The 15,255-nt window shown below is 29.2% G+C and overlaps 3 protein-coding genes across 5 annotated transcripts; 1 reads left to right on the top strand and 2 right to left on the bottom strand.

Annotated features, from left to right (window-relative positions):
* Positions 1-1,154: 1,154 nt before the first annotated feature.
* On the bottom strand, positions 1,155-4,059 carry LOC108745442. 2 transcript variants are annotated; one of them, XM_018481602.1, is made up of 5 exons: positions 3,979-4,059; positions 3,259-3,513; positions 2,650-2,814; positions 1,886-2,266; positions 1,155-1,488 (listed from the first exon to the last, which is right to left on the bottom strand). In XM_018481602.1, exons 1-5 carry the CDS (start codon positions 3,994-3,996, stop codon positions 1,180-1,182), a joined length of 1,128 nt encoding a protein of 375 aa, XP_018337104.1. In that variant the 5' UTR covers positions 3,997-4,059; the 3' UTR covers positions 1,155-1,179. The 2 variants fall into 2 exon arrangements, with proteins under 2 accessions (XP_018337104.1, XP_018337103.1); XM_018481601.1 differs by having other exon boundaries at positions 1,883-2,266.
* A 582-nt stretch (positions 4,060-4,641) lies between these two features.
* LOC108745490 lies at positions 4,642-5,467 on the top strand. 2 transcript variants are annotated; one of them, XM_018481669.1, is made up of 3 exons: positions 4,642-4,797; positions 4,885-5,122; positions 5,159-5,467. In XM_018481669.1, the coding sequence occupies exons 1-3, from the start codon at positions 4,684-4,686 to the stop codon at positions 5,371-5,373; spliced, it is 567 nt and encodes a 188-aa protein (XP_018337171.1). In that variant the 5' UTR covers positions 4,642-4,683; the 3' UTR covers positions 5,374-5,467. The 2 variants fall into 2 exon arrangements, with proteins under 2 accessions (XP_018337171.1, XP_018337170.1); XM_018481668.1 differs by having other exon boundaries at positions 4,885-5,467.
* A 752-nt stretch (positions 5,468-6,219) lies between these two features.
* Positions 6,220-7,925, bottom strand: LOC108745544. The gene is made up of 2 exons (XM_018481735.1): positions 7,893-7,925; positions 6,220-7,483 (listed from the first exon to the last, which is right to left on the bottom strand). The coding sequence occupies exon 2, from the start codon at positions 7,481-7,483 to the stop codon at positions 7,121-7,123; it is 363 nt and encodes a 120-aa protein (XP_018337237.1). The 5' UTR covers positions 7,893-7,925; the 3' UTR covers positions 6,220-7,120.
* Between the last annotated feature and the right edge of the window lie 7,330 nt (positions 7,926-15,255).

Below are 15,255 nucleotides of genomic sequence, written 5' to 3' on the forward strand. Positions count from 1 at the left end.
ATTCTACCTTAATACAGTTGCTATAACTAAATGTAAATATTATTTTAATAAGAAATATATAATAATAATTTTTATAATAGTTTTATAACAATTCGGTATTATCATGAAACAATGCTTTATTTATTGTAAAATTGGTTGCAATAATTATAATCAATCATAGAAAATATTGTTTAAAGAATTAAATATTTTTTTAAGCAATCGTTGAAAAATAATCTATATTACTTTCTTTAGTTCTGTCGGGTAATAAGATTCAAATATAATTATGCACTAATTATCCTACTTTTGAAGTATAGTACTACTTTCAAAAGAAGCATTTTGTTCGTTTTTCTCATGAAAACAGTAGAAAGATACTAATCTGCATCCACGAATTTATATATTTTTTAAAACGGCACACATTTTTTTTACACATACTTTATGTTCCAATTTAGAATATACGTATGTTGACACACGTTTCATTTATGTCATCGTCAGACCCTCTGGCAAACGATCTCTAAATATGCAGGTATATATCTCGAGATACGATCTAGTAAATGTTAAATTAATTCCAAAGCTTTCTTTTTTAGCAGTTTAAATCCGCAACCATTTAACATATACATATTTTTTATTTTGAGAAATCCATATGTAATGTGAGAAAACGTGTTTTATTAAATAAAAGACAAGGAATAATTCTTCGAGTCTGTCAGGTTTAAATCTGATTCTGACGCACATAACTGAGTTGCGTGTTAATTAAAAACGATAACAGGTAATTATACACGATTGCTCATTTAAATATTATATAGCATAAAAATATTTGAAAGAACGGGATTAAAGAACGGGGACAAAGTAAAATTAGGTATTGTAAAGTATAATTTATCTTAATTAATTAATTTTTTATTTTCTATTTGATAATTGCTTAGTTATAATTTATGTCGATATTTTATTAATAAATATTTATTAACTCAAACATTAGTCTAGTCCATTCTATTATTTAAATTTTATAAACTTAAAAATCGAATTAAAAATATCAAAATCGCAATAAATAATAAATTTAATAAATTGTATTTTTACATAGTTTAAATATTAACGTATGTAATTTAACTTGACAATTATGAAAGATAATTATTTAAGCTATATAAATTGTTTTAATAATAATAAGAACGTTCACTACCGTTAAAATACTAATAATAATCATTGGAATTATCAAGGTCTATATTGATAATTTCGTCTCGGATAAGAATTGTAAGAATTGTATCTTCGATAAGCCGGATTTCTATAAGATCTCCGCTGCACTTCTTGTCGGTATTTGAAGAACGGTCTAAAAACCATATTTGCGGCTACTTCCATATCGTGTGGATCTTTGGGATAATTAATATCCGCATCCGAAGTCCAAAAGAGTGGTGTAATATCGACACGAGACATTTTGGCAGGCAATGAATTTTCGGAATTAATATCATTCATGTACTTGATCTGTTTTGTATTCGACTCATACAATGAAGGTGATACTCCCATCTATATGATGAAGAAACATCTTTAAATCTTCCTCTAAATATATTCATTTTTATGTCTTTAAACGCAAAGTTTGTAACTAATTTTATTTTAATTAGTTATAATATTAATAGTAACAATTATAATTTATTGCAATTTTGAAATATTATCTATAAAATACAGGTATATACTGATATTTTTATAATTTAATTTTAGATTTAATTTTTTCTGCAGCATTATTTTCTAATATCTAACGTAATATATAACGTAATGGTATGTAAATTTAATCATAATAATTGAAGTAATAAAGTTTCTTTATAATTACGTTTTAAGTATTTGTCCATCAAAATTTCATAGTTCCTAAAAAATAAAGAACTTAAAAAAATTATCTTAAATATTGTGAGAAAAATGGATTTACCTCCGAAGAGGATAGATCAAGTCGCCAATTATTAGGACCCACGCTCCACGAGCTTTCATCGTAATTTGGAACATTCTGTTGAACTCCGTCATAGCTGTTCTCCAATTGAGTTTTTAAAATTTCATCTTGCATTGGTAATATTGGCACGTCAATTTTATCATCAGAAATTTTTGCGGATTCAAGGAACGCGATGATTGGTACCGATATTGTGAGTGGTGGATGTTCCAAGGGCATTATTTCCTGGCTCGGGTTTGACATAAGATATGGAATTTCTTGAGGTATGTTATCGATAAGAAACGGCTTCCGCGTACTTTTAAATGTCTCGGTTGATGCTTCGTTTAAATCGTCGTGTTGCGATGCATAAGACGAAAAATGTTTACTTTCCTGGAAGATCATATGCTCGATAACATTACGTCAATCCATCACATGTTCTTTAACGATTTCTTTATAAATTACATCGGCAGTTAATATACATCATCGACAAGTGTCGCTCATTTATATACAATTCCCAGGCAACACGCATGTTTATAAGACGATCTTTATGGCCAGTATTCGTAATCCGTTTTTATTTCAACCCTGTCTTGTAATAAGATGCTAATAGAATGATTTATATCTTAAAACTGTATTTAAGACGATCTTATATATGAGAACGGAATATCAGCCTACGACATCTTAAATATACATGTTATTGGAATATATGTATTAAAAAAATATATGTTATATGATAATAGAATATCAATATAGCATTTTTACATATTATATTTTACCGAGTTTATGTATCCATTTTCGCCGTTTTCAGTAAAAAATTGAACATCTGTAGATATTAAATCATCTACATCAGTTTTTGCATTCACAGTCTCTGTTATATTTTTCCGTACATCCTCTAGATTCGCCATAGGAACGACAAGAATCTGCTCACTTTGTGACACCACCTTAAAAAGATTTTATTTTTAAATAATAATGTAATAAATTCGAATATATGAAACATATTCTAAATTTTTTTATTTTCCTAAAAACAGTTATTTATCTCTATACTAACAGTAAATCGGCGTAATATAAAGCAATAATTAATAATTGTGACAATAAAATTACGTAATTCTTTTTAATAACTAATTAGCATTTTCAAACTGCTATTATGTAAATGACTAATTATGAATCATGCTATGAATTGGTTTATTATTGTTAAAAAGCTAATGATAGTAGCCACACTAATAATTAACAAGTATATCGTTAATAGCAGCAATATTCATTTGTATTTTTAAATACCATGTTCTTTAATGAAGCAGATGTACAGAAATGTTGGAGTAATATTTATAATTGTATATATTAATTGTATATATGTACATATAAAAATATATAGAATATAATAAGTAAACCTTAGTAGGTTCAGTGGCGGGCATAACAAGCACTTTCTTCTTTATCACCAAGCCTTCTAAGGATCTATTGCCGATTGTATTTTGTACAGCATCTTGCACTACCGGATCCCGCACAACAGCGGCCAACGTATCATTCGTGGTCTGAGGTTCCGTTGGTAACAAATTTGCAACATCTTCATAATCAATAGGTTTCGCATCGGATATGTACACGAATAATACGAATAATACGATCACAAAAAACATGATACTTCCAAGCTATAAAATGCAATCAATAACATTTTAAAAATAAAAGCTTAATAAATTTTGACTTGAATGCAATTAAAAAGCTATATACTTTAAACAGATTGAAATTTACAATAGAATTTACTTTCTCGAGATTTTAATTTGAGGAATTTAATTATTACAAAAAATGTATTTAAAATGTTAATGCACCCATATATATTGATTTGTCATTAAAAATTAAATATTTCATCAACTCTAAGTTAATAATTAATTTTTATTTAATAAATTATACGTTCAATTAATTATATACTTTTTATATTTTATATTTCTTATTAACTTTATAAATATAAATAATCTTTCCAAATAAAAAATTTGTATAGATTGCAAAATCTATGATGCAAAATTTAGCGTATATTCTTCGTACATTTATATATGTGTTAATTAATATATAAAAAGTGAAATTTTCAAGTGAATTTAAAAATTGATCTAAAAACGTACCGATAAGTCGTTTTTCATCTCGATAATAATACTGCAATATCTTTCTGTAGCTTCAACGAGACTGCTTCGCCAAAGATTTTCCAGCTCTGTTAAGGTATAACGGATCATACTGGTTTTATACGACATGCTGAAAGAATTATCGTTTCTCTGTTAATAAACGTGAGTATCAACCTTGTGGTAAACTTCGTTGCACGGATGCTGCATCATGAAGATCATACAGACAGACATAATTGTTTCAATCATGTAATAATTAATTCAAATGAGTTATAATCTTGTATTTTTTATATTTTTTCATGTTGTATAAAATATTAATTTTTCTATTTTGATTAATATACATGTGCTAGTATTTTATTTCTTATATTTTAATAATTTTAATAAAAAATTAAAATTGTAGAAAATTGTCAAAATTTTGTATTTATTATATTTATCGTTTTAAATATAATTTCTTACATTCCATAAATTTATGAAACGATTATGAAATAATACGTACAAGAACATTTGAATATTACAACAACTACTGTTTGATCAACCACGAAGAAACATTGTATTTATGATTAGCGATATCTTAACGATCGATAGTGTTTAACAAGTAATTTAGCAACGAATCCTGAAGCAAGCTATAAAAGACTTGCTTCAACTTTCTGAACCATTAGTCAGCAATTGGAAACTGTATTCTTTGTATCATCCAGAAAATCTGTGATTCAAATGGAACGCTTGAGCATTATTCTTTTCAATTTCTATTCTCTCGCGATCTTGGCGGAATCAATGTCCACTAGATCGTCAACAATGATTGAAACTTCGTGGGACAATGTACATGACGTAAGAAATACAAAAAAATCACGTAAATCTGTGAAGCAGAATATACAGAATAATACTAAATATCCTTTAATTAAAAATCCCATGAAGAACTCTACCCAGGCTGGAGAACACACGAAGGATTCGTTATATTTGAATAACGCATCAAATGCATTCACAATTTCAACTGGTGACTTTTCAAGCAGTAATATTAAAGATATGCAATACAATGAGAATAAAGAAAATGATGCAGATCGTAAAGAAGAACCATCTGAAGATTTGTCGTCGCATGATATCCTACTGGATCCTAGTTTATTACCGGCTCGTCTAAGTCGTCAAATTGAACAAGGTAACGCAGATTACTCAAACCTCGCATCGATCTCCAGTGATGTTAAGTCTAACAACCATGACGATAGTAAAAGTGTTCTTTCGTCGAAATGGAATTTGAACTACGGGAGTGATCTCAGCGTGGCTGAAGATAGATATCCGTCTGCATATCCGTATTATCGAAGAGAGTTTTCGAATCAAAGATATCGAGCAAACGGCAGAAAGGAACATTATCATAATTATTGGAAATATCCTGTATTTTCAGGAAAATAAATGGAAGTGTCTGAGTTTTTTCTTTTTCTTCTTATTGAAAGAAAATTAAATTTGCATAGCTATGTAAGTAAAAAACAGTAATGACAAATTCCTAACAGAGAAATATGTATTAATAATAAAAGTAAAGAAGTAATCTTATAAACTTATAATTAAAATGATAAAATTAAATATCTAAATTATTAATGTTTTTTGAGAAGAGAGAAAGTACTTCTAAAACAATTTTACCAAAGTTTTCTAATTAGAATAACTTTTTTGCCAATAAAAGTTGATGCTTATAATTAAATTGAGCTGGAGCTTAATTTTTTTAAAAGTCTCATATTTTAAAACAAAGTCTCAGAATATTTTTAAAATTAAATAAAATAATAAATTATTTTATTATTTTATCAATTTCTGTTCTCAATTCTATATTTTATTATTTTAATGAACATTTTCTTCAATCTATAAATTGTATCTATAAGTTTACAAGAAACAATTAAGTATTATAATTATATTAAAAAGTAAAAATGTACAATATTAATTTATTATTATGTTATGCATTTGCGAATGATGATAGGAATAAGAAGTAAAATGAACATATAATTAATATTCTACATTTATTTATAAAATGCCATACACAAATTTATTTCGTTACGTATGTAACATTTACTCTCAAAGAAATCGTATCAATAAATATACTCTCATATGTACATTCGAGTATTCATTCGAGTAATATTATTTGCTTGCATAAGGCAACTTTGGTCGATAGCTTTTACTTATTAATGTTATTTTTAATAACAAGTAATAATCGACTCATGATTATAAAAGAAAACGCTAATTACATTAGAAATTATAAAGTAATACATACTGCCGCTTCCTCTAATTCTTTTGTTTATTATTTTAATCAGCTCACTCTCTTGTATGTTTTAATCCGACTTAAATCTGTAGAATTTTTATAAGAGATCATATATGATCGTAAAATAGCTAAATGTTTTCTTGATTTTTTGCTCTTATTGTTCCGTTTGTTGTAAAAAGAAAAAACCTTCTGAATCAGCAAGTTCACACCCGTTAATTTATACCGTTAATCTTCGTCGAAATAACGTCCACAATCTTTTAGCGTAATTATACTAATAAGTTCAATGCTCTTCGCTGCTGTTTTAAAGTTTACTCGTTTTTCAGTACAAAAATTTCCTTTCCGTTATCGACTCTCTGTATTTTTTCTGTACTTCACATATTTTTTTATCTCGGCGATAAACTCCGACAAGAAAACAGTTTTATTTGCGCCCAAAATTTTCATATTGGAGCGAGTCTTTCGCTTCGCTGTTTATAAACTTGAGTTTTTATTCTTGTGTGCTCATGGTACACCTATAAATATCCATGAACAGCAAGCTTTCTCTCATACAGCCCTGGCAATCTACAGATATCAGTTTTGTTTAAAAAAAGTTCGTATCACAGCTTGCTATTTCTCAAAATAGATATTCGTATTTTGTTTAATCGAATCATTTTAATGCGGAATCATCTTAGCTTCCTTGTAATTTATCCATCTTTCTTTGGGCTTTGCGTATCTTCGTTTAAATTTCATGAAGTTTTTTTTTTGTTCAATCTTCTTTCAATCCTTCTTTAAAGATCTTTAAAAAACTTTAAAAATCTTTAGATCCATTGAGGCTTTATAAGTTTTCAAGTATCTCGATTGTATTATCCTCCCAAAATGAGATAATATCAAAATGAGATAAATTGTTGAAATCTCCAAATCGGCTTTTGTTTCTTTTGCTTATATTCGCCTACCTCTACTTCGGGCAGCACGTTCCCTGGCACGTTGTCGATACGCGACCTGTTGCCGATACACAAAGAGAGGACGAAGAACATTGGTACCAGCTGCAATCTCAAGATCATCATCATTTGCTTCCTCTACACTGCGTTTTTCAATATTAGGGATTGCAATACTATTCGCAACTTTAGAATCGTCATTTAATGCGTACACCGATTCCTTGTTTATCAAAGCTTGAGGATCGTCTAGTTCTTGAACAAGAACCGGTATAAGTATGGGAGAACCATACATGCTCATCATTCTAAGAGGTGATGCGTAAGAACAGGCGACGAACAGCAGCGCGAAGACAATGAATGTGGCAGCCATCTAAGAAAGAAAAAAGGATTGTGTCTTTATATCGACAGATATCTAAAGATTTGTGGATCAATAGTTCATACTGGAAAAATATCTCAAATTTCAAATAAAATACATATTTTTAAAAAGTTCTTAGTAGATGTTCTTTACATATTCTCAGTATATATATATATATATATATATATATATATATGAATGTATTTGTTAAAATAAAACGGATTTTTTGCTTCTAATAATTTTTATATATAATTCAAATAAGTTTCGGAATGAATTAAATCATTTTTTATTTTTATAAGAAAATTTTTTTTCAAATTTTTTTTCATAAATCGTAAAAGACATTAGATTTGTAATAGAAGCAAAAACTATATATATATATTTACGAGAAATGATCTGTTTAAATTTGAGAGAAAAATATACTTACGATCCTGTACTTGAAAGTATTAAATTATATTGATATTTAGCAAGAAAAATAATAATCGCTTTTACTCAAGATTACTCAAAAGAGGAAGTAACACGTTTCAACGCAAACATTTATTTAAAAGTACAATAGCACGTCGAGATAGCTCTCTCACAAGTTTATGGTGGCCGGGACCGGGCATTCAGTATTTATATGAAACAATGACGTCAAACCAGAGCACGCTAATTATACAATGACGTTCTACGACGGGTGATAACTGACCTGGTAAATCAGCTAGACATGACACATCGGTGATCTATCCTAGATGTACTACTACGATGCTCCTTGTTTTGCTGGCCTTGAAGGTGTTAACTTTGCTACAAGGAAACTCCCTCAATGCTTGTCTATTTACGCGTAAAATATTAATAATTTAGTATGTCAATTCGCTGTATTCAGGATTTACTCAAAATTACCGCGCAAATATACGCTTATTAAAAACAAAGCGACAGAATCATTTTGACGTTATTTTGCTGGTACATTCTAAAATATAGCTTTTTATTATCTAGATTTACAGTATCTTGCTTGTGTTCACAATATATTTCCTGACTCATAAAGTATATCTTATTTAGATAAATTTATATTATTTTTCTTTATATTTTTTATTACAATATTATTGTATTTTTTAACTTTATTAAGTTTAAAATGAAGAACAAATTTAGAAAACTACATTTTGTTAGCTAATATTTTTTTATAACGAAAAAGTAATAATTTATTCAAAATATTAGGTTGAATAAAAAGTCATCGCGTATTTTTTAGCTCAAAGTTGTATATACAATATCTTCGTCAATAATGAATGAAATTCAAATTTAAAAAAAGGGTTTTAAAGCTTGAAATCTCTACTTTTAAAAGCTTATCACATTTTTTAAGTTTATATGAGTTTGATAATTTTTACATACCAAAAACTACGAGCTGAAAAAGACGAAAAATTTTCTTCTCACTTTGTGGATTTGTAACGTGTCCAAAACGAATTTGAGAAAATTTTCGATTACCTATCGTGAAAGCTTGATACTTTCCCTACAAAATCGTTTTTTTTTAATATTCCTACGACTTTTGATTACTGAGTTATCGCGGATTAAAGAATTATTTTGACTTTAATTGCTCATAACTCCATTAAAAATTGTCGTATCGTAATTTAAAAAAGAGAATTTTTAAAGCTGAAACTTTACTCTATCAAGATATATTTATATTGTTGGTAAGAAAGTAATTGCGGTTTTTACTGATAGATATACTGATAGACATATATTTTATTATCGTAATACTTATTATCAATTATTGCCAAGTTTAATCGAAATAAAAATAAATTTCACATAATTTCTTCTATTCTAATTCATTACACAGAACATATTTTTGCGAAATATTTCATTATCCAAGATGCAGTGGTTAGATCTTCACATGATGCATGACATAAAAGAGAGCTGTCTTTAAAACGCCACATTATACATTGTTACATCACAACGCATGAGAAAATTTAATCTTGTTCTAATCAATATTGAATAATAATTCGTCATTTAAAATAGGTTCTCTCTTTTCGTTAATATAATTAAAAAAAGTTAAATTTTTGGTCCCTCGATGAAATATATATAACGATGTAAAACTTTGTTTAATTTACTCATTTTCAGCAATTATCCTATTTTGTGATAAAGTATATTTATAAATTAATTAATAGTAAATCAAATGGATAATGTGACGAAATTATATTAAATTGTATGAATGCATTTGTTAATTAATTTTTATTTTCATTATTCTTAACTAAAAATTTTTATTTTTTACAGTTTAAAAATCACTAAAAATTAGGAAAGGACAAAAATCGCGAGTCATTCATCCTTAAGTATAATCCAGGACTCGAGAACTCGCGAAAGCGAATATATGTACATCGTATTTCTGTGTAGCAAATAGTTTGATTTATTTATTTTTCTTTATTAAGTATTTTTATTGTACTAAACAGATTCTCGTGTCTAGCATGATTTCCTTTAAAATGTGACAAGACACATAACGGATAATTATTCTATGGAAGGACAGTTTCTGTTTTTTTTTTCTTTCAATTTAGATGGTGGACTCAGCTTCCTCGTGCACAGATTCGCCGCTTTCGGTAGTTTCGCTTTTTGATCTGAAAGAAATTATCAGATAAGGATTTCTACGGGCTTTAGCTGGATATGAAAGACTAAATACGAGACGAAAAACGAAGGTAAAATAATTTATGCTAGGTAATAACTCGAGGGAGATTGTACGATTCGCTTATAAACATATGTGTATAAGACAGGGTCTGTACAATTTAAGAATTTCAAAATCTAGATTGCAAGGTAGGACAGAATCAGGATTATGAATCAAACCGTTTATTTCGAAAATAGTGTAACTTAAATTTTGCAATATTAAGAATTGTCGAAGTCATCAAGACTGCTTTTATGCAATTTTAATATCTATATTATGTTTATACAATTTTAAACGAAATAAACGATCTAATCAACTCTGAGATAGAGAAAGATATCAATAACTAATGTACTATTACTATCTATCAGTAATTTACATAATAAAAATTAGATTCGTAACTAATTCAAAGTAACACCTAAAATATTCACTCAATTATATTGATATTAGTACAGCTGTTACTGTTGCCAAGAAACTAATCTAATTGAAGAATAATATGTATACCAAGAGTCGTCAATTTCCAACATTACTTAAAAACCAAAATCGAACGTTATTTACAAATAAAATATAAATGCAGACAGATCCAAAACATTTTGATTTTATTAAGATTTTACGGAACTCCTGATAGACACTGAATTTTTTTGATAAATCATCGGATGTTACGGGTATTAAAACAAATCGTACCAAACAAAATGTTCCTACCCAATTTAACAATAATAAACGCGCTAATCCTAATTAAGTCTATGTTTTTTGAGCATATAAACAAAAAGAGTATGTCAGGTTAAACAATTTGAAATGCCTTTGTCATGATTGTCTGGGATCTACTACATTTGCGTCAATGATTCGTAAGAAAACATCTGTATTACCTGAATCCATAGTACATGAATCCGGACTCTCCGCAGAAATGTATTTTGCGAAAATAAATTCGCGGTGAAAAATACATAATTGTAAGAAATATGTGTCTTAAATTCATGTATAAAATCTATAGTGTGAAAAATTCTATTCTCACAATGCTACTTCCAGTTGTGTAAAATATCTGCCAAGTACTGCCCCTATGATAAGAGCGTTCTCGCAGGAGGGAATCATTTCGAACGAATCGGCTTGATGTATGTGCATATTTGCGAGAGCATTGATCTTGCCGTTTCGTTACTTCTGTATAAATAATTTTATTGTATGCAAATTTTCATGTGTCATCCAGTGCCTATCCGTGTAATTCATTTGTGTAAATGAAATTTCGATGAAGGAGAGGAACGACTACAGCGATTTAACGTTGCTCATCGTTAAAATTCAATTAACTGTTTGTGAATAGATCTAATCTAATATCCAATATTAGAACATGCTAAATAACACTCATTCATAACGAATAAATATTAGAGAAGGCTTTCTGTAAACAAAAGAATATTCCTAGAAAAAAATATAGGTATATTGCACTGTTCAAGAAATTGAGATCATATTTATAAAAAATGTAGTGTTTAATAAAATTTCAAATAATTTGTAAAATTTTGTTCGTAGTTTATGCAGCAAATTGAGAATTTCTTGTTCCTCGCTTCGTTCCTCTCTTCAGTCCTATTCTCTTTTTCTTTTTTTACTCAATTCTTCCTTTCACACATGTTTCCAATTTCCGTTTCCTTTCTTTTACTGTGCATTCAGTTTTCTATACATTAAAATACCATTCGACACTATAATTCTACAACGATACATTGTAAATGTAATTAACTACTTCGAGTTGTGCAGGATGCAGAATGGGTTAGAGAAAGATATTACCCTTACCGACGCTGTGCAATTAATCGATTGTTTTTAAAAATCTACTTAAAAATTTTTTAAATATTTTTAATATATCCAAGTATAATAAAAACAGCGTCAAAAGAAATTGCGTTCTTCTATATATAATTATCTCAAAGTATGGCCAGAATTTTTGATTCCATTAGCAAATTTTACAAATTCTTCTTGCAATTCCGCCGTTCTTCTATCTATACAATTTTTAATATTACTAAAAATTATGGAAACAATCATTATAATGCCCAATTGACGGTCGATTAATCGGACAAGCGTACAGCTTTCTCCACCTTCACATATTTTTGTCTTAATCCTTTCAGAAGCACGCTGACAATTATCTATTTTTTTATATTGAGATAAATCCATGTTTTTTCGCATCGAATATCGATTATCAACGATTGATAATCATCAGTAATTGTAAAAAGGCCCCGTCGTATAAAGGATGCATTATGTAGAAACGACATCGTGATTTATAAAATGTATGCTCTAGCTGATGCGCTTCTAAGAATCAAGGATCGTCAATTTCTTCTGTCTCCATTCTTACATCTGCCTAATGGGTACACTCGATTCTTATTATTAATCCGGCTGCCAAGCGTATCGATCGAATCATAAACATTCGATATCGTCACGATTCATGAATATTGCTTTAAATTGAAGACATAAGTTTCTGCGGCTGTCAAAATTTCCTTGCGCAAGATCAATCGCGTGTAGTTAATGATATAAAATCGATTTTTTTATCCGAGAATAAGCTCGATTATCGCTCACATTCCGTCCGGTACCCTGATACATGATCGCTCGGCAATCCGGAGATTATGGTAGATCGATTCGAAATGGCCTTTCTCTACAAAGGATCTTTTCTTTTAAAAAATATTATAGAATATAACATAGCAAGAAAATTGTAGTCTACAAAGACCTGTATTCTCATTATAATTGTTCCGTTTCAGAAATATCTTGCAATTTTTATGATTAGAAGGCAATTTTATTAAAGAAACTACGTTCTTAATTACCAAAAAATATGTTATTTACAAAAATGTTGTGCATACAAGAAAATAAAATTGATAAAGAGAAAAGTGATATTTTACTATTCTTTATATTATAAATATAGAAGCACCTTCGAAAGTACCATTTCGAGTAAATCAGCCTTAGATTTACTAGATAATTATTTACTTATATATATTGTCGGGTAATAAAAACGACTCGCTTTCACGGTGACTATGCTCTTCCAAAAAGGGGAGAAGTCGCTATCGTTACACTGTTCACCGATCGCTGTGGTTTTCCCTTCCCTCCCCTTGTTTGTACGAGTAGGCACTTAGCTATGTTTCTGTGTTTTTGTTTGTATAACATTATATCTATTGTATGCATACGAATAGTATAAAAGACTGTCGCTGGATCTATTTTTTTTTTTCGTGCTTTGTCCGATGCTGAATGTGAAGTTCATAGATTTTTCAAAAGTTTATAATTATATCATGTGTGAAAATACAAATAGATTGTCATATCTAATATAATTGACAAAAGAAAAATCAACGTAAAACGATAAAAATGAGAAATGCTACTTTAAAATTGTATCGGAGAAATCAATTTCTAGTGTCAATGCAAAACCATGCTTGCATTTTCTTGAATAATGCTTCAATGAGCAAGTTGCACGATCAACATCGGTAACTGCTCCCATTGTTCCATCGCATTCACTCTCTCATACACGCGTTTCTCATCTCAGATCCACGCATGCACGCACGAACGCACGCACTTCGAAGCGCACATCGGTTTTGGAACTTTTTTAATTAGCACCGTGTTTTCGTGACCTGTGAACTTTCATGAATGTATGTCCCATTTCCGGAAGCTTCGCGCGATCGTCAACAGGAGAGAGATGAGCGTCTACGATCGTTCATTCCGATTCTTTCATCGTAAAACGGTTAATAGATAATTGCGACTTTTTTTTTATTAATTTAAGCGCAAATTACGTGTCGTCCTCGAAATTTCAACGTGTTTTCAGTTCAATTTCAAGGCGCATGGAACGATTGAAAGATCTCCACATTATGATGCGTTTCGCCAATGACACAATAACGATCGTTACGAGATTAATTGCGTCGTTTCCGTTTAATCGAATCGTCGCAGATTACGGTTTTATATACTTACATAAATATCTTGATAAAAATTAGATAACAATAGTATATTAGTGCGTAAAGTTAAAACGTGTTGTTGACAATAGAATACTGCATATCCCCTCGACATCGTGTTCCGCGTGGAGTATGCTCGCTCTCTTTTTGTTCTCCATTCAATTTCTTTTGCAACGTTCTAACATTCTACATAATACGCGAAGACAAGCACGTCGATATGCGCAAGTGCGACGTGCCTAAAAACTTCGTTGGAAGATCGTGCTCCAACGATATAGTTAACGTACAAAAGTAAAAAATACTTTAGTAATCTTTTCAATACGTTGCGACGCACATATTCTCATCACGCTTCATCTTTGGATCGGAACACGATCTGACAAGTCTTTCTCTCAAAGTAGCTTATATAAAAGCTCGACTTAAGAAATACGCCGGCTTTCCATAACTTTCGTTATTTTACCGCTCATTTACTTCCTCCTCTTTTTGTCCTAGAAGTCATTATAGACGTACTCAGTCTTTGTCCATAATGCTCAATGCACAGTTTGTAACATACGCTGTTGAGCAATAAACTGGAATTCACGTTTTCTAAGATTTCGTTTGTAAACCCTTCCTAGCTCCTCTCGCGATATAACTTCATTACTAAATTTTCGAAGTTTAATAAAAATATTGAGTAAATGCACAAATAGGATTCAATTTAAAAAAAAAATTAAAAGTGAGAAAATGTCACGGAGATCATCAGTAAATTTTAGAAATAACACTTTACTTATAGCAGATTTCTGTATTCTTCTTTTTACTGTTTATCAAGAATTTCCATATCAAACTAAAAATTCGTAACATTCTTTTTGTAAAATATTTAATAACAGAAAGAAGGTAAAAATAATTTGTCAGTAAAAGTTGTCTTCATAAACATAGTGAGTTCAATCTTTTTACATAATAGCATCTAGGATAATTTCATTTTTAAGCATAAGAAATTTGGAGCTAATATCCGTGCTTCAGGAATGTTTTATACTGTAGAGTAAAATAATTGATTCTACAATCTATCATCGTTCAAATTAATCGAATTTATGAAAGATAGCAAAATGCATGCAAATGAGTTTATCAGTTAAATCAAATATTATCATCCCAAATAGCGATTTGCATAATGTAATATTTTGTTGTAACAAAAAAGAAAAAGACAAAGATTGCAAATAAGAAAAACGTATGTCTTATTCATAGCCAAATAATAAAAAATATGAGCAAAATTATTTTGATAAATAGAAAATATTGTTAAACTCTTTTGTGAAGTTTATATATATATA

This window comes from Trachymyrmex septentrionalis, unplaced genomic scaffold (genome assembly GCF_001594115.1).
Source record: "Trachymyrmex septentrionalis isolate Tsep2-gDNA-1 unplaced genomic scaffold, Tsep1.0 scaffold14, whole genome shotgun sequence".
Classification (NCBI taxonomy): Eukaryota; Metazoa; Arthropoda; class Insecta; order Hymenoptera; family Formicidae; genus Trachymyrmex; species Trachymyrmex septentrionalis.

What these genes read in the sequence shown, in the direction of transcription:
- LOC108745544 (XM_018481735.1), bottom strand. Translation starts at nt 7,483, where the DNA reads ATGGCTGCCACATTCATTGTCTTCGCGCTGCTGTTCGTCGCCTGTTCT.
- LOC108745490 (XM_018481668.1), top strand. Translation starts at nt 4,684, where the DNA reads ATGGAACGCTTGAGCATTATTCTTTTCAATTTCTATTCTCTCGCGATC. An exon ending in CGTGGGACAATGTACATGAC is followed by an intron (nt 4,798 to 4,884) that starts GTAAGAAATACA and finishes AATCCCATGAAG; the next exon opens with AACTCTACCCAGGCTGGAGA.
- LOC108745442 (XM_018481601.1), bottom strand. An exon ending in CCGCCACTGAACCTACTAAG is followed by an intron (nt 2,815 to 3,258) that starts GTTTACTTATTA and finishes AATCTTTTTAAG; the next exon opens with GTGGTGTCACAAAGTGAGCA. An exon ending in AAAATGGATACATAAACTCG is followed by an intron (nt 2,267 to 2,649) that starts GTAAAATATAAT and finishes ATGATCTTCCAG; the next exon opens with GAAAGTAAACATTTTTCGTC.